The sequence below is a fragment of the Pomacea canaliculata genome, linkage group LG2, assembly GCF_003073045.1.
Source record: "Pomacea canaliculata isolate SZHN2017 linkage group LG2, ASM307304v1, whole genome shotgun sequence".
NCBI classification, from domain to species: domain Eukaryota; kingdom Metazoa; phylum Mollusca; class Gastropoda; order Architaenioglossa; family Ampullariidae; genus Pomacea; species Pomacea canaliculata.
In genome coordinates this window covers 12159691-12183099 of record NC_037591.1, presented here as the reverse complement: position 1 = coordinate 12183099, position 23409 = coordinate 12159691, and the positions used below count along the sequence as shown (strand labels likewise).

At 36.4% G+C, this 23409-nt stretch overlaps 1 protein-coding gene across 1 annotated transcript; it reads right to left on the bottom strand.

The window, feature by feature from the left end:
• Positions 1-7001: 7001 nt before the first annotated feature.
• Positions 7002-22092, bottom strand: LOC112557885 (cubilin-like). Its single transcript, XM_025227981.1, has 13 exons — positions 21827-22092; positions 19016-19098; positions 18386-18570; positions 17405-17546; positions 16135-16351; positions 15634-15752; positions 14868-15114; positions 13642-13787; positions 12871-13070; positions 10121-10280; positions 8532-8731; positions 7691-7868; positions 7002-7258 (listed from the first exon to the last, which is right to left on the bottom strand). Coding segments are annotated over exons 2-13 (2052 nt in total). The 5' UTR covers positions 19017-19098; positions 21827-22092.
• Positions 22093-23409: the final 1317 nt, after the last annotated feature.

Here is a 23409-nt window from a genome sequence, read left to right as displayed (position 1 = left end):
AACATATACTGAGGTAGATCTTGATGAGAGAGCAAAACAATTTTAAGTAGTGGAGGTGAAAACTTGCATTGTTTACATTTTCGGTAACTGCATCTATCCAGGTATTTACGTGCTTTCTTTTGTTTTTATATGAGGTATATTATTGTTTGTATCTGATCCTGTGATGCTTTTCTGTTTTACTATGCACATTTATTACATTAAAAAAAAAAAATAGTTGCACCGAATCCATACGACGATGGTTGCCGAACAACATCTCGGTGCTACAGATCGTACACGAAATCAGGAATTCCCCACACACTTGAAGTTAGTGACGGATTACATTTTCTTCTCACCAAAATAAGCTAAAATTATTGTTGAAAAGGCATAGTGAAAATATAAGTTAATAGAGGGGGGAGAGAGTATAATCATTCTTTTCCCAGTGCAGAATTTTTTGTTTATGTAGTCGTGCAATGAAGTTACATTTATAATAATGATAATCATGAATATTTAGTACACACATACCTCCTACTGATAGAGGAACTCATGAAATTTGCAAAGTATCTACACGCAAAAAAGAGACATTCAACATTTATTTATTCCTGAAAGGGCATGCAAAAGATAAATTTCTTTATTTGCATATTCCACAAGAAATGGTTTTAGAGCAGATTGTTCCATTTGGAGTAGAATGAGCAGTAAATATCAAGTGGATACCACTGTGCTTTCAAGACAAATTATTCTTGTTCATCAAGTAATAAATAACATCTTTTAAAATTTAATGTTGTCATGATTATTACAACATTGTAGTCCACAGCATTATTTCCATTTGCCTTAAGCAAGAAGCAGACTTCCATGGTATTAACAAAATATGGAAATATCGAAGGGGAAGGGCTCATCAACAGAAACTGCACGATAACTTTGTCATAAATATAAATGAATCAGAGGCATTTCCTGAATCAGATTGTCATGTCAGGAGAAATTCCTTCTTTATCAGAAGAAAAGAAGGACCTTTTCAACTCACTCAAAGTTTGTTTTCCAAATTGTCATGTATTATTTATTATTAGATACACTTTATTTTAAAAGTGGAAAGTACATTCAACATGTGTACAGTCATCTTTATTTATCACATTTTCTTTTATATACTCATAGATACAGTTTTATGATGAAACCCTTTTGAGGGAAAGTTTTGGCAACAAACCAAATACCCTTTTGCCCTAGAGCACAGTTTTGGGCTGTCCTTTTTATGTGACTCATGGATTTAAAAAGTTGCATGTTGATATTAAACAATAATTTTGTAGGATCATCATTAGCATTTATATGGGTAAGGGTGGTGTCATAAACAATGGAGAATGTGTGCCTGCTTTAAAAGATTTTTTTTCTTTTTAATTACTATTGTATATTCTCTTTTAAAGTGGTAGGTATAGCCAAGATCCACATGTGCATTTATTCTTTATGGAGTTCAATTTTTTTTTGCAGATCACTCAGCAAGAATCTTTTCAGATAGAAAGGGACACAAGGCTGCGCAGCCAAATATTTTTAATGTGTTATAATTTGGAAATCTGGTATAAAACTCTATTTTTCCATCATCTTGTGAAAAACGTTCTAACCCAAAGTTTTCGATTTTTCTGCTGCTCTCCATTTGCAAATGATGTTCTAATTGTTGTATCCTCTCTTGAAGAACTTTTTTACTTTATTCTCTTCTTTTGCCAAGGAGAGCTGCTCTTCAACAGAAGGGTTGTCTGCTGTTACAGACTCTGCAGCTGCTGTTGCCGGCTCTGTCTCTGCCGTTGCAGGCTCTGTTGTGGGCTTAGCATCCCCATTTTTGCTGATAAGAAAAAAACATTTTACCACATGAAATGGCTGATTTGGCACAGCTCACTTAACATTGACAGGGAATTAACCCCTTTTGCTATTTGAGGGTTTGATGTGACAAAAAGAGGTTAACTGAAAATATGTTTTTTGACACCTGTCGATAGTCAAAGTGTCTAAATAATAATGACACAATTGATGTTCTTGTTCTTTGTTTATGTTATTAAATATTTTTAGCAATGAAAAAATTAAATTTGATAATAAAAGTCACTTTTGCATTTATCTTTGTATTTCTATATGTGATTTGAACAATGATCTCCACGCACTACACATCTGATCCTATTATGTATACATCTTGAAAATACACATTCTGATGTAGTGTAACGAGAATAGGTAATAATGAATGGACTGAAAAGACAACAAAATTCTGACAATTGTGGCAAAGTTGTATGCTAAAATAAAAAAAAAGACCAGAAGGAAAGCAATTAACAAAGATCTCACAAAGTAAATTAGTAAAATGACACAAATGTGGTGATGCCTGGCCTAAATGCTCTAAAATGATGCATCACATGAACAGCTTGTGAGAGGAAAGTCAAAGCTGAAAGTTCTCAACTAATTTTATTTCTAACTGAACAGGATCAGAATGTGCTTAAAAGAACCATTACTTCTATCTAAAGTTATGTTTGACCAACTATAATTTGTTGACATTTCTTATGCTCAACACAATATCCTCTATAAAGAAAAAAAAATTATTACTTAATCATACTCTGTTTTTATTGAGATCATCCACTAATACAATGCAACTAAAGTGAGTTTACCTCTGATTGGTGTTGATATTTGCTAGTGACAGGGGATGGCTAACTGCCAGCTGCTTTCTCTCTTTCCCAAGCTGAAAGTTGTTTAATGTAAACAAGCTTGGTACAGCATCTGGCTTTAGTCTCCTTGCTTTCCTTTTAAGGGTAAAAGGCGAAAATCTTCTGGCACAAAGTGCCTGCTACACACCTTTGTCCACCTTCCTATCTGAGAAAAAAAATTAATGAATTGTTATTTTCATAAACATTTACCAAAACACATGTAAGTGCATTGCACTTATGATTTTGCCTTTCTTATAGCAATATGCAGAAGTTTACTTTAACTTAATACAAATAATATTGGTAATATATGTTCACCTTTCTCAGCATTTCAATATAACAGTACTTTAATAATATGTACTCCCTTAGAAAATGTATGTTGGTATGCGCGATAACGTTTTCGGTAATACAAAATAGCTATGCCCATATGCAGTAAGTTAAGATTACGAAAACAACAATTATTCTAAAATAAGAACTTTAAATCTTTAGACTGGCTAACGATGGTTAAAATGGAATGAAGAAAAAGTGATACAGCGAGTGAAGAAACGATTAATAGTGATTAGAATTTGATCACGCTTACCCGAAAGAGGGGTCCTTCGTCTCTTCAAATTCTTACAAGCCAAAGCTTCTTCATTTGCTCATCCTTTGAAATTTCATGAAGGACAATGTTGGACATTTATAGGCCTTAACTGTACATTGAGGTACACAGCAAATTCGATTATCATTTTTATTTGTAAGAGCTCTCATGCTTGAAGAATGCTACGAGTATAAACAGCAGACAGCAAAACCGGAAGTAGCCTCACATACTTGCTGGGTGAAGGTCGTAACGTTCTGGGTGAAGGTCGTATGCATGCATAATTCTCCGAAATAGCGGATAGACTTAGGGTGAATTGTAAGGATCCCCATTTAAAACAGAACGACACTGCATGACGCGAGAGAGTAAAGGGCATTATTAACTAAACAAATATGAATGAACCAGGTTTGGAAAGTGTTACTTTTTCCTGCAGGAAAACAAGAAATGCACACTAATTGTATTTGGGATATTAATAAATACACCAGATCTTCTTGCCTTGATCATTTTTGTCCCCACAAAATCTGTCCACCAGTCCACAATCTTCTGTTCGTGAGTGAAATCCAAGATGTTTGGACATGCGAAAGTGTAAAATCTGCAGCTAAGAAGAAAATATGTCAAAAATATAACTATAGGGACCTTTAATATAACAAAGTTGGTTTAGGAGTGAAAACAATCCTGAAAAGAATCAGGCAGAGGAAAGAAATCAGAAAGCACAGTTCACATCAAAATCGACCAAAAATCACTAACAGCAGCAGAAAGGAGAAGGACAAAAAAAGGAGAGCCTAAGCTCTTAGGAGAAGAAACCTAACTCACATCAAGATACGAATGATTTTTATATACAACTCACATTCTGCTCTCACATTTTACTTTATACATCGACTTGACACAGAGTTTCTAATAATAAAACGGAAGACTTGAGTTATATAGAAACAAGTGTATGTTATGGTTGGCTGTAGAAATGGCAGGAGTCATTTAGAGCTAAAGCAATAAACCATGCTTCATTTTCTATCATCATCACTATTGATAGTCTTCTTGCAAAATATTTACTCTATACTATTTATTACTAATTACTCAATAATGAAAGAAAATATTTTCAAACGACTGGCAGATTTCCTTCCTTGAGTCATGGTAACCTCGGCTCTCCAATTACTGACCTGAAACTAAAATCTTTCAGCAGTGAAACATATTACAATTTAATTAAAAAACAAAATAGAGTACTATATATGCATGCACCTCTTCAAAGATTAAACAATCGAGAACTTATTTTTTTGAAAATGGAACAAATATAAACTATTAATATGAAATGTCTAGGTTGTCGAAATATGAAAAGCTATGTTGCAGTAAAACAGATTTAGTCAAAATAATACATTTATTAATAACAAAGATATATTAAGAATAAACACTCAGACTGCACAGCAATATTGGAAAAAAAGAGAAAAATAATCAGTCAACGACGAAATCTTTTAACCTGTTTAATTTTATATGCACATAACAAATATGCTTAGTAGTAAACGCATGTACCCGTATAAAACCTGCTGTTTAATGCTTTGTTCAGAAACATTCCACATATTTATAAACATATTTAATCCATCGATGTGTGTGCACACGTTTAAATCATAGACATCAGATGAGCAAATAAGCAAAGCAAATGTCTACATAAACTCTATAAACATGTATAATTGCTCAATATAAATTAAAAATACTCATGCACTTATATACACTGCTTAATTATAATCATAATAGCACGTAGAAGTCTGTGTAGGACTTCAATAGCATCCTTCAGCTCGACATAGAGGTTGGTAGCACTACATAGCGGGTCCTACTCACACAGGGTATCACTTGAAACAAAGGTTCAGGCTGTGATGTTGGAAGCCATCCGGTCATCTGGCTCTCTTGAGAGGCAGCTTGGTATTTCTGGAGTTCTCTAGACTAGTAATAACAAACCATAGTCACTTATGGTCCAGGTATCATCAGATAGGGAGCTAATGCCATTGTTAGCTGTGTTGTCACAAACACGCACGCACTTTGATCAAAGAAATAGTTCCGGAGAGAATCTGGCTGATTCCAGTAGTCTGTAAACAATAATTATAATAACAATGAAAAAAAGAGATTGAACAAATTGAATTACTAACCATGATAGACATGTGGTGAGTAGTCATTCTACAGAGGTTTTAACACGTTATTTACACTGTCACTGTGTCAAAGATGAATTTATTTGAAGTTGCTTTCCTCTTGTCACCGTTTGATTGGCATAATCATCTAAGACAATAAAATATAGATGACAATCTATACATACCATTATTTTAGCTAAATGATTTATAAAATGAAATCTTACCTGTATGTAAGTGCAGTGTTTCTCTGATTTGCAAAAATTCAGGCAATGCCTTCAGGACCACCGACACTCGCTAATAATCTCGCGATCTCTCGACCAATGGTGGTTGCTTCAAGCGTTGATACATTTTAGGTGCCAAACTTATTTTAATAGGCTGATTAGCCTTTTCTCTAGATTACAAGATAACTATCTTACTTGACGACCTAAAGCTATCACATGTCTAGAAAGAAATTTGTTCATCACTTAGATGACATGATTATACACAAACAGGTGTTATTTATAAATGTGTCAAAAGCAAAAATGTTTACACATCTATTTACCATAGCAATCATATACAGAAAAAGGATATTGTAAAAGTTCCTATATATAGATAATATGAATACTAAAATCCAGCACAATCACAAAAAATGAAACAGTTATTTTTTTGACTGCATCATTACTGGACCAGGTGTCATCGCATTTAAACTTTGACACTATTATTTGCTGTTTCATCAAAGACACAGGTACCACGTTATGAGCAACATGAATCGCTCGGCATGATGGAAAGGATCTGTCTGCTTGATAATTTTTTGAGAAAGTCCTCCTCCCTACATTCATCTATTCAAGAAGTAAACGTGAACTAACTTCCAACAACACAACAACAGACATTTGGAGAGCTTTTTAAATGAATTAGCATAACTTCCTGTACACGATAAGACATTTCTCTAGTATAAAAATCAGACGACAACTGCTTCTATACTATCAATATTTTTTCTCCAAATGTCTCACAGACCACAAGAGATCAATACTTGCCAGTCACTTCTGGAATCGATACGTATGTTGCGTTGAACCCAGTAGCGTAAGCGTGATAGGAGGATCCGAAGCTCAGGCTCAGCTCATTGCTGGTGGACGTGATAGGTTGGGGAGATGCATACCCGCAGTATCTGATAGGATGTGAATAATCTATTATATAATCTAAGATACTTTTAAAATACAAAGAATATTAAATAACTGAAAGGGCGATAAAGTATATAATTAACCAAACTATTATGGATGAATACTTCACGACGTAGGACAAATATTATACATAACCGCCAAGTTACAACTCTTTTGCAAACATTCAAAATCATCCATATTTGTGCCAGTAGATATTTCCATTTGTTTTGGTTCCAGCGGCATATTTTACACCGTCTCCATCCTGAAGCTTGGCAACAGAGAGCGTGGTTGTTGTTGATGAAGGCCTCAACCAATACTCTTGGAATCGCTCATTTCTACTCCAAGTAAACCACAGCCGGTTGGCCAGCTTGGCATTATACATGTAGCAATGTATAATATGTAATGTGCTAGCGCCGTTTCCTTTTTCTTCTTTGGCCATATTTCTATCAATGCCAGCTTATAGTGGCCCATATTCCCAGCACTGACCCTTGAGTTTTGCCGGTGTAGCATACTTGTTCTTTATGTAACACATCTGAAAGAAGACTTACGTCCCGATCCAAGCTGATCCTGTCGAAAGTCTGTCGTAGATGTCCAGGGAAGCTTCAGACCACCACCTGCACTCTTGTCCGTTATCTGGCTGCAAGTTCTCACTCAAGAAAAATGAGGTGAAGGTCAAAAGGATTTTGTGTCCAGGTTGTACTCGTATGGTAGTGTTACATCGAAGGAATAGAGGAAATACTCCTGGGTGATTAGGACTTGTGATGAAACCTTCTTCTCCGACAAGTAGACTTTCACCGCACCCTATAGCACAATTTTAAAAATCAAAATGCCTCTACATATATTTCTTAACTGGGAACAAACTAACATGATTTCTTTGTCTACTATCTCACAATCCTTTCTCAATCTCCTCATCCCTAGTCCTTCATTGCACCTATCTTACCTTCAGTTAGATCTTCTACTAGGTATCTCCTTAAAAGACATTACGACCTTTTTTTCATCTCACCAGCCGAATTTGTTTTCAATGGCTGTGCCAGAACTAATTACCTTCGGGTTATTTGAAGCACAAATCTCCAAACTAGCCTAAATAAAAAATGTTTGATGAATTTTTTTTATCCACGACAAGAATTAGCTTTGTTTGACTTTTCTCTAAATTTTAAATGCAAAATGTACAGTTTAATTCACGATATGAACATGACTAGAAGTGCTCTGTGCAATAAAGAAATATCACTTTACCAGCCATTGTCGACACAAACGAAATGTTGAAGCCACCCTTTGTTATATTGCCGTCTGTGACAAAGTGTAGGGTAGTTGGAAAATAGGTGGTCAAGCTTTGCATTGGTGCTTTTCCACAGACCTTCTTGGCCTCTGGAGGTACGAAGTATCCCGGGTTATAGGATGGAACTTGCAGGATCTAGAATGACAATCCGTAGTTTTGCAACCATCAGTAACAGCAGCAGCAGTGCCAAATACTGCAATGGTATTCTTTGCAAAAGATATCTCCAGTCTTTCCTCTTCCTAAAGCAGTAGATTTTATTGTTTTATTGACATATTTCTATGATCGAAAGTCACTACATCAATCAGGCCATGCTTGTATCAAAAATGTCTAACAAAATGTCGTTTATAGCATTTTAACTTCCTGTGTCACACCAATTTTTCTCTTTATCCAGTCTCATCACGTTTCTCATCAATTCTCATCAATCCTATGCTTATTACACATTTGTACTGCTAACTTTTAACACGTCCAAAGCCTGTATTAGTTCTGTGACAGATTGAATAACACAGAATAAACAAACCGGTAAAATTTATGCGCACTAGTGGGTCAAACGGCCTCTAGCCTTAACCGTCAGCAAATCTCCTCCTTACCTGTACTAGACTTTAAACCGGTGGTGCAGGTGAGGAGCTAAAATTTTTTTTTTTTGACAGGAAAAATGGATGAATTAACGGCCTAAAAGGAAAATAGCATGAGAAGGGTTTGACCTGTTGTCAACGAGGACGTCTAGGAGCTGTCGAGCTGTCAACCCACAGTGCTAATGAATTATCCATGAAATACCCTGTACTTTGCCCCACGTCTCACCTCCAAATAATCGTATATGCAAGATCCGTTGGAATCAGGTTCTTGTAGATCAAAGGTTTCGAAAGTGAAGATATAAGATATGCCAGGTTGATAGGTACGTTCCCCTATAAAATACGAACAGCTCAGATTGTCCAGGTAGGTGGCGGGGAACCGTAGCGACTGTATCCAGCCGCTGGAAGTCTTCAGTGGCCACTCACATGCTGCAATAAAAGAGGTGCCCAGAAATATTATGGTAAAAACTGATATCATAGTAACTATGCTGAAGATGTAATACAAAGTGAATTTGATAAAAGTTAAAATTACACTAGCGCATTTGTGCATTGTGGTAAACTTTCCCCAAGCCTATTAGTCCTACGCATTCTGAACATAAGTACCCATCATAACTTTCTAAGCAAGTGGTTCTCAAAGTGTGGTCCGCGGACCACTAGTGGTCCGCAGGCATAAGTCAGGTGGTCCGCGGCTGACAGTCATCATATGTCAGCAAAGTGATGTTTAAAGCGATGCATTTCTCGCATTAACATTTTAATTACAAAGAACGAGGTAGTTTTATGTCAACTTATTACTATATTACTTTTACAAAAGGACATTAAGTTTCGAATTAAAAAGAAACAAATGCAGCAATTTCAATTTGAAATTCATAGGACAGACTCATTTTTAGGCCTTGGTGGTCAGCCATATTTTTTACTTAGGCCTTGGTGGTCCGCCATAGCTTTTACTTAAGTAAAGTGGTCCGCGGTCCAAAAAACTCTGAGAACCACTGTTCCAAGCAAAGATGAAAAACGCATTATAATTTATACTTTAACCTTGGCTATGTTTGTGTCAAACAAGTTCAAACATTTCAAACGTAAATAAATGATGTTTTAACTAAAAAAGTATTTCGCTTTACGATAGCTATTAAAGTTAAAAAGCATTTTTAAAGTTTTTAAACATATGTTACCAGCCTTTGGTTGTATAAAATATGAAGAAATGTGTTAACATATTTTTTATATATAAATAACAGGGTTAATAGACAGCAATGGAGCGTTAAAAATACCGAACACTAAAAATTGAGCTCGAATAATCCATTAGCAAAAACTTGAGAAGAAGTTGAAGTATATTTAGGTTTGTTCTTTTAGGCAGAACCAGCATACAACAGTTAATTACCTATCAGATTTGGCTTAAAACTCATTTTCTAAGTAGAATTCAAGGGAGAGTTTCGTATAAAATTTGTAAACGTACATCACACTCTCTAAGCTCTTACGATATTTGACCGAAGCTGATTTTAAACTACAGTTATCAAAGACAGTTATTTGCTGTGAAAATTATGAATATACAATAATTTCAAAGTATTTTTCTGAAATAGATGAGACATATATAAAACTTTTTTGCAATATTCAACAATATTATTAAACATGTGACAAGTAAATATGTTTACAAGGTTAAAGACTATTCCTAGTATCACATATCTCTCAGTGATGAGGTTTAGTTCATTTACTAGATAATATTTTATAAGTACAAATCAAACATTCCCTTTTTATTTACAATTGCTCAAACATCTTATGCAGCTCCATTAAGTCTATTTAAACTTTTAATATTTAAGGGAATCTTACCTTTTCTCCACGATGCATTAAACCCTCGTCCATTATTCTCCCAGTCAGAGACAAACCTCATCGTCAAGTTGTTGCTCGCAGAATATATCACAAGTCCATATTTGTTGACATGCCTTCCACATAATCGGTAGACCTGCCCTGAGGGGTATGCACCTGTGATCTAAACATACAGCACATTTCTCCATATTAAAATAGTTTCAATGCACTTACAAAAGCAAACGATATGTAAATATACAAACATCGATGTAAAAGAAACATTGCATAGCATAGACAAAAGCATAACAAACTCTGTTAAAAGACCTTAGTGCACAGCATCAAAGAAAAGAAAAAAACTCGAGGTCAAAGGCGTGACACTTTTTTTAAAGCTGTTTTAAGAGAACTCCCTGGTTCTCAGTTTTCAGCACAAAGGATAGAAGCATCCGTAAACAGAGGTCTACAAAGATGACTGAGCATGATGGCACAAGACACTTAATATCGGGGGTTCAGTCGATGTCACTGATATCCTCAGACCATTGCAAAATGTCCATAAATCAGAAAAGCGTAAATCGGCCGTGAAATGGAGAACAGGGAAAAGTTTCAGAACAAAAGGATAGGTAATAGAGATTGTTTTAAAATAGGGATGTTGATGGTGGAAAAGACTAGGCCAGACCTGGGCAAGGGCGGCCCGCGGGCCACAACCGGCCCGCCCGAAGTATATATACTAAATATACAATATTGGGTAAAACGGAGTTAACTATATTAGTCCGGCCCTCTAAAACCATCCCAATTTCTCATGAGGTCCCTTGGGAAAATTAATTGCCCACCCTGGACTAGGCACATAAAAATAATCTAAGAGAAAGGTAAATAACTCAACCACAGACATTTAGTAGAGGGTTATCTTCGCAAAGTGTGTGCGAGCGTGTGCCGTGTGGTAGGTTACCTGTGTGTTAGTACACATGTACCCGAAATATTATTATTTGTAAGTGTGGTGAGACCTTACGGTGCAGAGGGTTATATCAAGCAATAAACGTTTCTAACAAGTCTTTTCTTCTGAAAATCTGCTCTACTGATTTTTGTCGGAGAACCATTTGATGTGTGATATTTGTTTTATATGAAAACGTCTATTTACCCTTTCAGGTCACCAAATAAATCCATCTCACGGGGCTTTGTAGCTAGAGAATCAAACATAAGTGGTCTTGGAAATTAACCTTAGGTACCATAAAAGCGCAGATAGGTTGTTCTGTTATTTCCATTCTGAATACATCGCATCATCCCGTCGTGGTTCACTGAAGCTACTTAAAGAGTGTTGAGTGCTATTAGTGTTTTCGTGGCAAATACTAATAAATGTAAATATCTTTTACTTATTATAGTTTACAATCAAGACATATTTTTAGGTTAAGTTGCAATATTTATTTATTTTGTTTGTTTCTTGTGTTACAGAATTATGCAAAATAACAAGCAAATAAGTTCATGCAACTAGAAATTATGAATGGTAACCATCAAAATGCATACATCTGTGTAAGACTGACATCCATACGTTTTAAAGACGGCCATAGAGTTTAATTAAGAATAAAAAAAGTTAGTGCTATTTTTATTGTATAAAGATGAAGTGTGTTTTACATATTTACTTTTTTTTCAAAAAGCTATCAAAACTACAAGTGGTAGACCAAAAATACCTTTTCACACCAGTGCGATAAAGATGTCTTTTAAACCTGTTATGTCAACAGCTCTACAACTGTGACATCCACAACCGCAGCGTGGTTTCTTCCCAATATCATTAATGTCATTAGACCTTTCACATAGTACTACACGAGGTTTTCCGTTCTGCGGCGTCTGGTGTAAAAATTCCACATGGAGGAGGCCCTCGTTTAAAGCCGCACAAAAGCTCAAAGACCACTTAACTACTGGATAATTAGCTAGAAACGTTCTTTCACACGCCCGTTGCCTCAGTAAACGATGTTCACTATCGCCTTTATCGTTCAGAATCTTCGTGGAAAACATCACATGACAAGCCCTTTATGACCATCACACCTCTAGAGATTGATGTGAATAGAGCTTAACTCAAGAAGGTGAATAATAACAATAATAAAGGAAATATTTGTGTAGCGCATAGTCTCCCTCGTGAGGAGCAAGCTCTTAACACTTAAAACAAGAATGGACTTGAGATACAGTATACAAGGGATGGAATAATAAAAACACTACTGGCGATGAAAAGAAGACAAACATAAAAAAACCAAGTAAATAAGAACTGAGAGTATCGTGATGCTACAGAGGAAGTCTAGCAGGAAAGTAGCAATAAGTGGAAAAGGGGGACGAGTGAAAAAGGACTAGAATTATGTGGACTGTCTTAGCAGAAATCCTTAAGGAAGAGGTGCATTTTCAGTGCAAATCGGAAGATTTAGCTGTACGTAGGTGGTGGGTATGGAAAGGGAGAGAGTTCCATTGTTTATCTGGACAACGACCAAAAGTCCTGTGACCATATGCTGTTGCTCTGATGACAGGAATAGTTAGCCGAGGTGGACAGAATTTGCAGAGTTTGACTAGCCGTTCTATATCGGAATTGCTCACCACCACTCAAGAGAGGTCAGTGTGGTGAAATTTGCTAGCAGCTGAACTATCTAGTTATTCCCCAGCAAGTTCCAGTAGTTGGTTACCATAAATGTGGTTCACTGTATCAAAAGCACTCTTTTCTCTTCAGCTACATTCACCCTTCCTTATAAATCAGGTACCTAGTAATTTTAAGGATCATGCGATCCACAATATGTTCTTACCAGCAAAGAATCCCCATCACAGAAAGACTCGTTAAACAAGGATTCAATGTCGAGGTCATGTATGTCCACCCTGATGTTGAAAAACTCTTCCACTGTGATCCTCCACTCGCACACTCGCAGGTTGTCGTAGTTGGCCGGGTAGTTTGGAGACGACACAACACCCTCTTCACCAGAAATGTCCCCGCCACAATCTCTCAGAACTGGAAAACATATTTAGTTAATTTGAACATTTATTTTGAACGTATAGAGTAGGATGGAAATAGTTTTATACGAGTAATCGATGACATTTTTTAATTTATTGCTATTTCTATCGTCTCTACTTCTGTCGTCTATGTGATTGAAAGAAAGAGGACGAGAGATAAAAACAAGAATATAAAAATATATAAATGAAACGATAAATCAATAAAGAAATAACCCAGAAAGAACAAGAAATAACCAAACAAATGAGTAAACATACTTTTAAATCATCTTAACTGTCTCCAGAAATGGCCATTTCTGTACTTTGACTAGTCTAATGAACATCGTTTTAAGTAAAATTTTAAAATATGGATATATTAATCTTCATCAGGATGTTCCTTCGCACTTAGCATAATCAATATAACATTAGGTGTTTCACAAAATAATTTAATATAAATTTAATTTATATAAATGTGACTCTAAAAGAGACACAAAACCTTTTTTTGTTATTTTACTTACATTGTTTTCTGTCATAAAGCTACTATGTGAAAACCACAAGCAATGCCTTTTTGAATAAAAAAAAAAGTGTTTTACTGGCAGATTCATTGAAAGACTTGTAACGAGCTGCAAAAGCAGCCCGAGTGAAGCCAAAGTCTTCGTCAAGGGTCAGCACAACCACAAGACGCCGGGTGGTAGATGTTACAGGGTTATAGCTGGGCAGTACATCAGCACTGCACAATCTGCAGTAGAAACATTTGTTTTTGTCAAGTACAAACCCTACATTCACGGCGCCACACAATTTTATTTATTTATTGTTAAAATCTATTACAGCATTTTTAAGTATCACCTTTCTTACTCGATACTTTACTCAAAGGAATTGAACAAACCGTTAATGAAACCCCTCGTGACAATTGCATGTTTCCTTCACAAAAATTCAAAATATAAATACAGTGGAACCTCGGTTAGCGAACGCCTCGGATAGCGAATATTTCGGATAACGAACAAAAATTTCGTTAAAAGTTTGTCTCGGATAGCGAACAAAATTTCGGATAACGAACAGCCTCGTTAACCACACGTGACCGACCAGCATGTCATCATTCGCGCTCGAGACACAGTTACGATCAGTCGTTCCTTATCTGTGCGCATTCTTCTTATTTAGTGATTTTTGTGCTTTATTCTAATAAGATAATCCACAATAATGGCTCCAAAGAAGATTAAGAGCAATTAATAGTAGTGAGGTAATGACAAGGAAGCGGCCAACAAATGAAATGAAAAAGGAAATGATTTCAAAGTGTGAAGGTGGCATGCGTCTGTCGGAAATGTGATGTCGTATTACCGAAGTGTTTTACAAAAAAGGCAGAAGGAGCAGACACTGGACAAGTTTTTTTCCTTTAACCTCGACGCTACAGAAAAGGGAAGTCACCCCGATTTTATAATGTCACGTGTGCTCATGGAGGGGGAATCAAAGTAGTAATTCCACCCCTTCCTCCCCACACCTGCTTCCACCCACGCCGTCAAAACGGCAAGTTTTCTGATCATTCAATGCTTTCGTTAATGTTTTTATGTTTATTTAACTCCATTTATATTGCATTATAACTGTTCTCATTAAAACAAATACCTATATATATATAGCCTGTAACTTTCAAATATTAGCGAGTCAACAGGGGCTGGGAACCAATTACATCTATTTCCTTTATTTCCTATGGGAAAAATTGTTTCGGATAACGAACATTTCGGATAACGAACAACTTTCCAGAACGGATTAAGCTCGTTAACCGAGGTTCCACTGTAGAAGTATTTAAGTTTTCACGAACTCGTACCGCACAAGTAAGCTGCCGTCTGTTTGTGATCCATCGTAAATCGCCAGATAAGTGCGTGCGTATTCGTTACATCTGGTTTCCGTTTCTATGTGTAATTCTGTAATGAGGAGCTGAATGATTTCGTCCTCTTCAACTTCAATACTCCAGACGCAGATTCCGTTCCTGTGGTATCCGTTGATGTAATCAGATGAATATGTGCTAAGATCGATGTCTCCAGCGCTGGCATTTGTCACTGAACCACACGTGGCTGTAGAAAGCAAGAAATAAAAGATACATGGATAGATAAATGCCCCAGAAGACAAGCATAAAAGCTCCCTATTACTTTTTATTTAAATTTTTAACTTTTCTGAGATAAAAGCGCTAAAAGTAGCTATAAAATGATGCAAAGAACATTAGTTTCCATATTGTAAATTTGTTTTTTTTTACTCCTCCATACCACCGCAAACGAAAACGTGTGTCTTGCATTGTCAGCTTACATATTTTGTAAGAATAAAAGCATTTCTTTGTAGATAACTAAAAATTTTATCATTAGTTCATCATTAGTTCACACAAAAATACAAATAGTTCCATAGATATAACAGGACCCTTTAACATAATTCCACTGTGCGTCTAGAACTCTAGAAAATAATACATTCCTTTCTTTAAAAAGAATTGTCAAATTTCCTTAAAAATTCATACTTTATTAATACAAAATGCGAAACCGTTTGAAAAATAATATCTGGTAAATAGCAGTTGGTTTCTGTGCTATACTGTCTGTAATACGTACAGTTCTCTGTAGCCAAGAACATCACTGAGAGATCGAAGTAAGATGTGTAGCTGGCGATGTATTCGACGAGTATGTTGTTGGATGCCTCATCTAATGTAATCATGTTGTATCTGGATTTACTTCGATCAGACAAATAACACGTTGAGCTGAATAATTATTCTAAAAGTTAATTTCTGAATGAAGTTTCAGAAGAGCCATTTAAAATAATTATTCATTTTGAATAAATTTGTAAAAGTGTTCAGTGATTTTAAATATATATTATCTATATAGTATATATTATATACAGTCCCTCAAAGTTTGCACTGTGATAAGGAAATAAACTTACATCTTCTCATACAATTCTGGCCGACTAAATGTTTCATAATAATAATTGAACGTTTCTGTTTTAATGTTAAAATAGGTTACATCTTATTAATTCATTAAACATGTATATGTAGTTTTAAAATAAAACCTATTAATGACTTCCTCTTGCAGAAAACAGAAGCGCTGATAGCAACTAACACTGTGATCAAAGAATTTTCATCTTTGGTTGGTCCTCTGTACATTCTAATTTGTTGATTTCTGGACTCGCTGCCATAGAAGTAACCTATCATCATGATGGTGAGTCCCTGGTCTGCGGTTAGCGCCCATTCACATCTTCCTTGCATTGGGTAATTCTGTCTAAATCTCAAGGAATACGAAATATTTTTGTGGAGCCGTATGTCTGCATTTCCACATTCTACAAACAACAGAGTAGATAATAATAATTATTAGAAAAATAGTGTACACAATTATACAGCGTTATATTCCAGCCATATGTTTAAATTTTTTTCCTCTTTACAAAGAATAATAATAACAACAATAATAATATTAATATTAATTAAAAAAACCTGCAAATGCTACTATTCACACCATTGTTGCAATCATAGAACAGATCACATAGGTGAGAACCACTTTTGTTTAGCTGCTCATAGGTTTACTGAATGTTTCTTTGAAAACCCTAATGAGTTTAGAAGGGAGGCAGCACATCTCATCATCATCCTTCATGTTTTCAGATCCAGCTGTTTCCCTCTGTCGTTTCGGTCTAGTGCTTTACGAATCGTCAACTCACTGCTATAATTTCTGCAGAAAATGATATTAGGGAAAACAAATTTCTATTTCTTTAGTTCATCTCCAGAGCCCGATGTAGAAGCTTTTCTAAGATTGGTTAACAGTTACATTTCTACAAAACAAAACAAAACAAAACAAAACAAAACAAAACAAAAAACAAAAGAAATGAAACAAAAAGTAGATCAATTGCTACTCAGAATACTTTTGTGCATAACTCAATACATCCTAAGGATCTATATTATAACGAAGGAAAAATATTTTACACTGCACCAACTGTGTGATCTTCGCACCAAATGCACAAAGAAACCGTTATGGCATTACTAGCCTGGCAGTTGACAGGACAATGTAAAACTCTAGATAAAATCCAAAGGCAGCAAAGTACACTAAAGCACACTAAGCTCTGTACACTAAAGCTCACTAAGCTCTGTACACTAAAGCTCACTAAGCTCTGTACACTACACTAAAGCACACTAAGCTCTGTACACTAAAGCACACTAAGCTCTGTACACTAAAGCTCACTAAGCTCTGTACACTACACTAAAGCACACTAAGCTCTGTACACTAAAGCTCACTAAGCTCTGTACACTACACTAAAGCTCACTAAGCTCTGTACACTAAAGCTCACTAAGCTCTGTACACTACACTAAAGCTCACTAAGCTCTGTACACTAAAGCTCACTTACCTAGCACCATGCTGACATTAGCTTGAAACCCAAAGCCGGCGGAAGCGTTCAAGCTGGAATTAAATAAAATGCGGTAGACATCTCTCAGGTCAGGAGGAGTCGAGTTCTGGCAAAACCTTTGGGTTGGTGAGTAAGAGTAGACCTGAAATTAATTTCAAGGAAACTTTTAAAAGGCATAACTGGACAACTGCATATAAAACTGGTCCGTTTGACAATTCAGCAAAAGGAAATATTGTCAAACTGTTTCAGGTATGATTTTGTTTGATGTAGAGTTTTCTTTGTTATACACATTCTTCTTATGCACAAAAGAAAGATCAGTTCACTTAAAATAGAACAGAAAACTGACAAAGATTGAAAGAAAAACTACAAGGAGAGACTACATAGAACACAGGTGTACACAGACATTTTTACATACATACACTCACGTATACACCAGCTCACTAAAGCTATTAACGGGTTTGAGAGTAACTGGTTTCTGTTTTTGTCATGTCCTGTATTTTGAAAGTGATTTTTGGTGATTGCGATGTCAACTGTTCATCTGAGTTTTTGTTCTTCTGCCTGCTTCGCATCATTTTGCAGTGCTTGTCTACTTGTATCAGCAGCCTGGACTGAAATCTTCTGTCTTTGTTCAGCTTTTGTGCTGATGCTTAGTTTCTGCCATCAACCTGAGTGCACACTGGACATGGGGAACCACTGGTATTATTATTATTAAAAAACGTCAAGCGCAGCCAGGGGCGTTAACGGGCGGAAGAATTTGTCTCAGTCTTTTAGCTACAATAATTATTTTTTCAAAGTATCCAAGTAATAATGTAAATCTGTTTTCATTGCCTTAAAATCTTGAGGTACAGGCTAGTGTTTCTTCGCTGTCATTGAAACTTTATAAGGTGACAAAATAAGCAACTGCCTAAAAATCATTTCTAGATTCCCCTTTGTGATGACCAGGGCCTATGAGTGGCGTGCAGTTGTCCAGGGGAGACGTACCTCGATGAAGTCACTGTCACATGATGTGTTCGGGAGGTTAAAGTAGGTGAAGCTGATTCTCCAGGTGCTGAAGGTATTCGGAAAAGAAAAGTAGTACCAGCAATATTGGTCCCCGTAGTATTCATTTGGAAATCCTAGCGACTCGATGGTCCCATTATAGTTCCATGGGATTTCTGTGCCGCACACTAAGTGCAGTTAAAATAAAAACAAAACATTTATTAGTGTAGATCACACGCGGGGTTTCTGGCACTCAGTTTCACATCCTATATAATGCTAAGAGCATAACAGAAAAATATCGTTTTGGAAACTTTAATATTTGGGTAAAATAGTAAATGGTATACAATTATTTATATAAAATTGAGAAAACAGGAATAATCAAATATAATTTAATGAAGATAAAGCACTTTAAAATAAATATATTGACAAAATAGCGAATCGATCTCTTTTGCAGTTGCATTTAATGCTAAAACTTTATAGTGTTCTCTTCATTTTTCTGCTATTCAAGCAGATATCTTAAAAATTGTTTTCATTTTGTTGATCTCCCATTTCTTTTTCTTTTTCCCTGGAATTACATTATTATAACTTCATTTAGTCACTAATTACAAAACACGACAACAAAGCACTACTTACTCTGGCTGTAGTCACTGATACACCAGTGAGGTGAAGAAGCAGGAGGAACCAAAGATTAGCCATGGGTTTGCGCACTCCTCCACCTAGTCATTGAAAACATATTAAAAATAATCAGATGTTCTTCTATCGGGCTATCTGTCTAACTAGCCAGTGCACTTGCTTCATCGGGGTTGATGTTTGCCACTACCAACTCTTCCAAACTGCTGTTGCTTTATTTAGTGTTGGTTAATTTATGACTTCGCTTAAGTCTGGTGGGGATTGGAAAAACCTTGGCGATGCCATAAGGTTTATAACTGCCATAAATATCGACACACTCCGTTTTAACTATGTCATAAACATTATGCTACAAACAGGCTTTGAAAAATGCAGGTTGTTTCTCTAAAAGAGAATAAGGTCTCATAACGATGAACTCGCTCGCTGTCACAAATCTGAAACATTTTTTGTCAAACATCTTTACATAATAACATTCTGCACTTTCCTTTTCAAGGATTTACTGCAGAGTGAATAAATGAATATGCATCAAATTATTTTGTAATTTAAAATAGTGAAAAAAACTATACAGAATTTTTTAAGGCTTAGTTGCCTTTTGGCACACATGATACCAAAGTGGAAAAAGAAGATATAGAAAGTAATAAAAATAAAGAAGATGATCATGATGGTCATGATAATAGAATTTGTAAAACACATTTTCTCGTGTAAGCGATCCTAACACGCTGCACACAAAAGACTATAAACAAACCGATAGTCAGTCCTACAATGGACGACACCATGACAAACACGAAGTACGTGAATAAATGCACGGACAGACATTATATTTCACTACGTAACATAAAAGTCGTAAAACTGGTTTTCACAATATCAATAAATTAGTCTCTCATCGCTAGATGGCGCATGATTTACAGGTCAAAGCTTGACCCTTGTAAAGAATGCGACTGTCTCTTTGCTGGAGGGGAGATGGTTGGTAGAGGTAATATGATTTATTACATAGTACTTATTTTAGGACTTGGCAGTGGGAAAAGCCAGATCAGAGCCTTACTGTAAAATAATAGATATTATAATACTGGTTTCTTTTGCGTCCTTACACCTACCAACTTTCATTTAATACTTTTGGCGAAAATGACATCCTGTTTTCAAAAAGGGTGTGCAGTTTCGTCTCTAGTATGTTGATATGCTGATAGACCCACAGCCACTCAAATGTAATTATACACATCCTGCTTTGTTCTTTCCATTAATGAGGACAGTAGGCGGCGATCAGTGATAAACTACAATGTCAACACGCTTTAGTGACTATTGTGCTTACCACACAGACTGAGCGTTGAAAAGCCCAACATGGAGGTGAATGTTCAGTTGGGAAAAATTGGCAGTCTCCTGTTATCAGACGACCATCTTGATTTGGTCTCCGACATATAAAGTTATTCTATACAATTAGTCGGAGGTGTTTCCAGCAGGTGTAACGCATTTTCCTTGAGTATCACTTCTAGCACACCCAGTTCTAGTCCTTTTTCATCCTTCCTCTTTTCCGCTTATTACTAGTTCCTACTCGTTTTCCTGTCCAGAATCACGTTATTCTCAGCTCTTGTAATCTAGTTCTTCTTTGCCTTTTCTATTTTTGTCTTCTCTTTGTCGTCAGCACTGTTATTTAGTCTTCTATGACTTGTATGTTGTCCATGTCTCATTACTGTTTTAAGAAAAATTAATTTCGCAATTTGCTGTGTACTGCCATGATATTAGCCCTATCAGCACACAACAGAGCTCGTGTCGAATGCAATGGGGATCTGGAGCTCTGGGTTCAGGCTGTTTTGTTCTTTCTCGTCATGTAGTGCAGGTCGGGGCATTGCTGTAATTTGACACGTCGATTTGAGTGGTATTAACCTGTCTGTGCAGGTGTATTCCGAGCAGATTATCAAGTGGGTATTAAGAGCCTACTGGCTAAGCAAACCTTGCTTATAATTGAAATTGAGAAGTTTAAGTCAAATAAGCATAGAAGGCCTTCTTACATTTGAGAATACACCACATCGGGAGGCATGGCAAACACAGAAATATTTTGGAAAGTTCTTGATTAAACGATCACCTTTCCAGTCATCAATGCTGGCTCAAAGCGATGTGCAAAACAACACACAAAGCTGTACATTTGTAAAGTACACTCAAACGTGGCTGTCATGGAGGTTGTGTCAACACATTGAAAATAAAGAAAATAAATGGGGGAAAACAAGAGGTCAGAAGGTCAGCTTCCCCTTCTCAGAATCTAAGGCAACAGGGAAAATAGTCCGTGAAGAAGAAAGTATAACGAGCTACAGGAAAGTAAGGACAATATCCTTAAACAAACGAAAACATAATTGTAGAATTAGCATGGTCCAGATAGGACGCATCAGATCATCAGACAGTGTCGAAGGAAACAGCGAAGTACAAACAAAGGAGTTTAGAACAGCGGCAGGTGTACCAAAGACACACAGAGTAAACAGCACGTAGTAGACACGAAAATCCACGGGCACCGACAGAAAGCAGGAGAGCAGTCATCGTCAAACCGTTTAGACAAAGGAAGCTACCAGCATCTCTTTTCCCCGCTTAATTAACCTGTCCTCATTAATCAGCTGATGAATGGGCAGGAGGAGTAATCCAGCCACAGGTCCGAGCAGGCCTTGACTTAGTGACCGTCTGCTCCACGGTCGACTACACCAACGTTTCCTTCTCTACTGTAGATACTTTGATCTTCAGGCAGAAAAAAGGGATGATATCTTTCTACTTTTTTGTGTATGATGAACGTGCTAGGCTTCAATCCTACTATGTAAAGAACACAAATATTTCACTTACTGTTGCTCCGCTGACTCTGGAGGAGCGCTTGTTCGATACCCCGTGGGCAACGAACAGTTGGTGCTTATGTCGAGAATGGCACCTGACTCTAAAGAGACTCTGACCTTTGCAGATGGGCCGCACTCTCACATAAAGGTGGCTCCTAGAAAAATGAAATCGTTAACACATCACTATCCAAAAACCGAGAAAGGTTAAAAATGACCTGAATCTTTTACAGCTACTTCGATTAAGGACGAGCAGATGTTGCGACCGGCATGTGTTTATTGTAGAGAACATTTCCAACAAAACTTTTAGTAAGATAAATAGCAACGACAAACGTCCAGCAATGACAGAGGATGTGCTCTAGAAAATTTATTGTCCTGATAAAAGGTGAAAAGGTAATGCTGTAGAGTTTTCAGTTGCTGTCGCATGAGATGTTAACACAGTGTCTCGAGACAGATTTATGTCCATATCCTTTCACTTCCTGAATCATGATGACTTAAAGGTCTAGATGTTAGAGACTCTGCTGTAGCGATAAACACACACCCAGAGTCATTCGAGTGTTTTTACTACAAAGTAGAAACAATTGTCTACATGCTGTCCAAACATATTATTTCTTTACTCCAAGACAAATATTAACACATATGCACTACTGAAAATCCTAGGGGTCACGGCCGGATCTAAATAGCACTAAGCAAATTTATATCAATACGTGAACACCAAGCTATTGTAAATGCATTACATATTAAGATATAAATTATGAATATTTAAAAGAAGAAACACTTTCCTATACCTAGTTAAAATCCGTCGAGGTCCTCACAGAGCCCTTGGAGACGGTGTATAGGAAATTAAACACAGCACACAGCATGGTCAATACCTTCCGACACAATTTCTCACTTTCAGACTTTTTTTTTGCTATTTCGACGATTAAGGCATGCAAAACGCACTTAAGTCATATTACGAGGACCTTAAAATGTGCCAAATGTCAACGGTTAATGGTAACCAAGGATGATGTCACCTGAAAACCCGACATGTCCTGGCGACGAGCGGGACAGGTGCCAAACAAAATGTCGTTAAATCAGAACAGGGGAATCGCTTTCCAAGACACACAGGTGCACGCCACAGTGCCGAGGAACACGAGGAACCTGTAACTTGAGGCTTTACTATTTAGTGAATTGATCTATGTGTTAAAGTTACACTCGGCTAACACGAGTAAAGCGTAAAGGTGATCACAAAATTTACTGGTATTAGCTAATGTTAAAACCTTTTTTTTTTTTTTTTTCTTTTTTCTTTTTTTTTTTTTTTTTTTTTTTTTTACAAAGCTAGATTGAGCGAGTACTTCTTTAAATTTAATACGAATTTCTTCACACAAGCCAGAGCAGACATAATCACAATTCTCATTCATGCTTCTCCAAGTAATAATTCAATATGGCTTTTTATTTGATAAGACGAGTTTTCACAAGTGTGAGTTACAGACACGACGGTGGATTTCTGAATGCTCGTCTTACAGAGATTTTTTCTTTCCACGCACCTAGACAGTAAATAGTCATTCAAAGCTGTTTCAACTGATATGTGTGGTCATCATGCAATCATGAGCAGCAAGA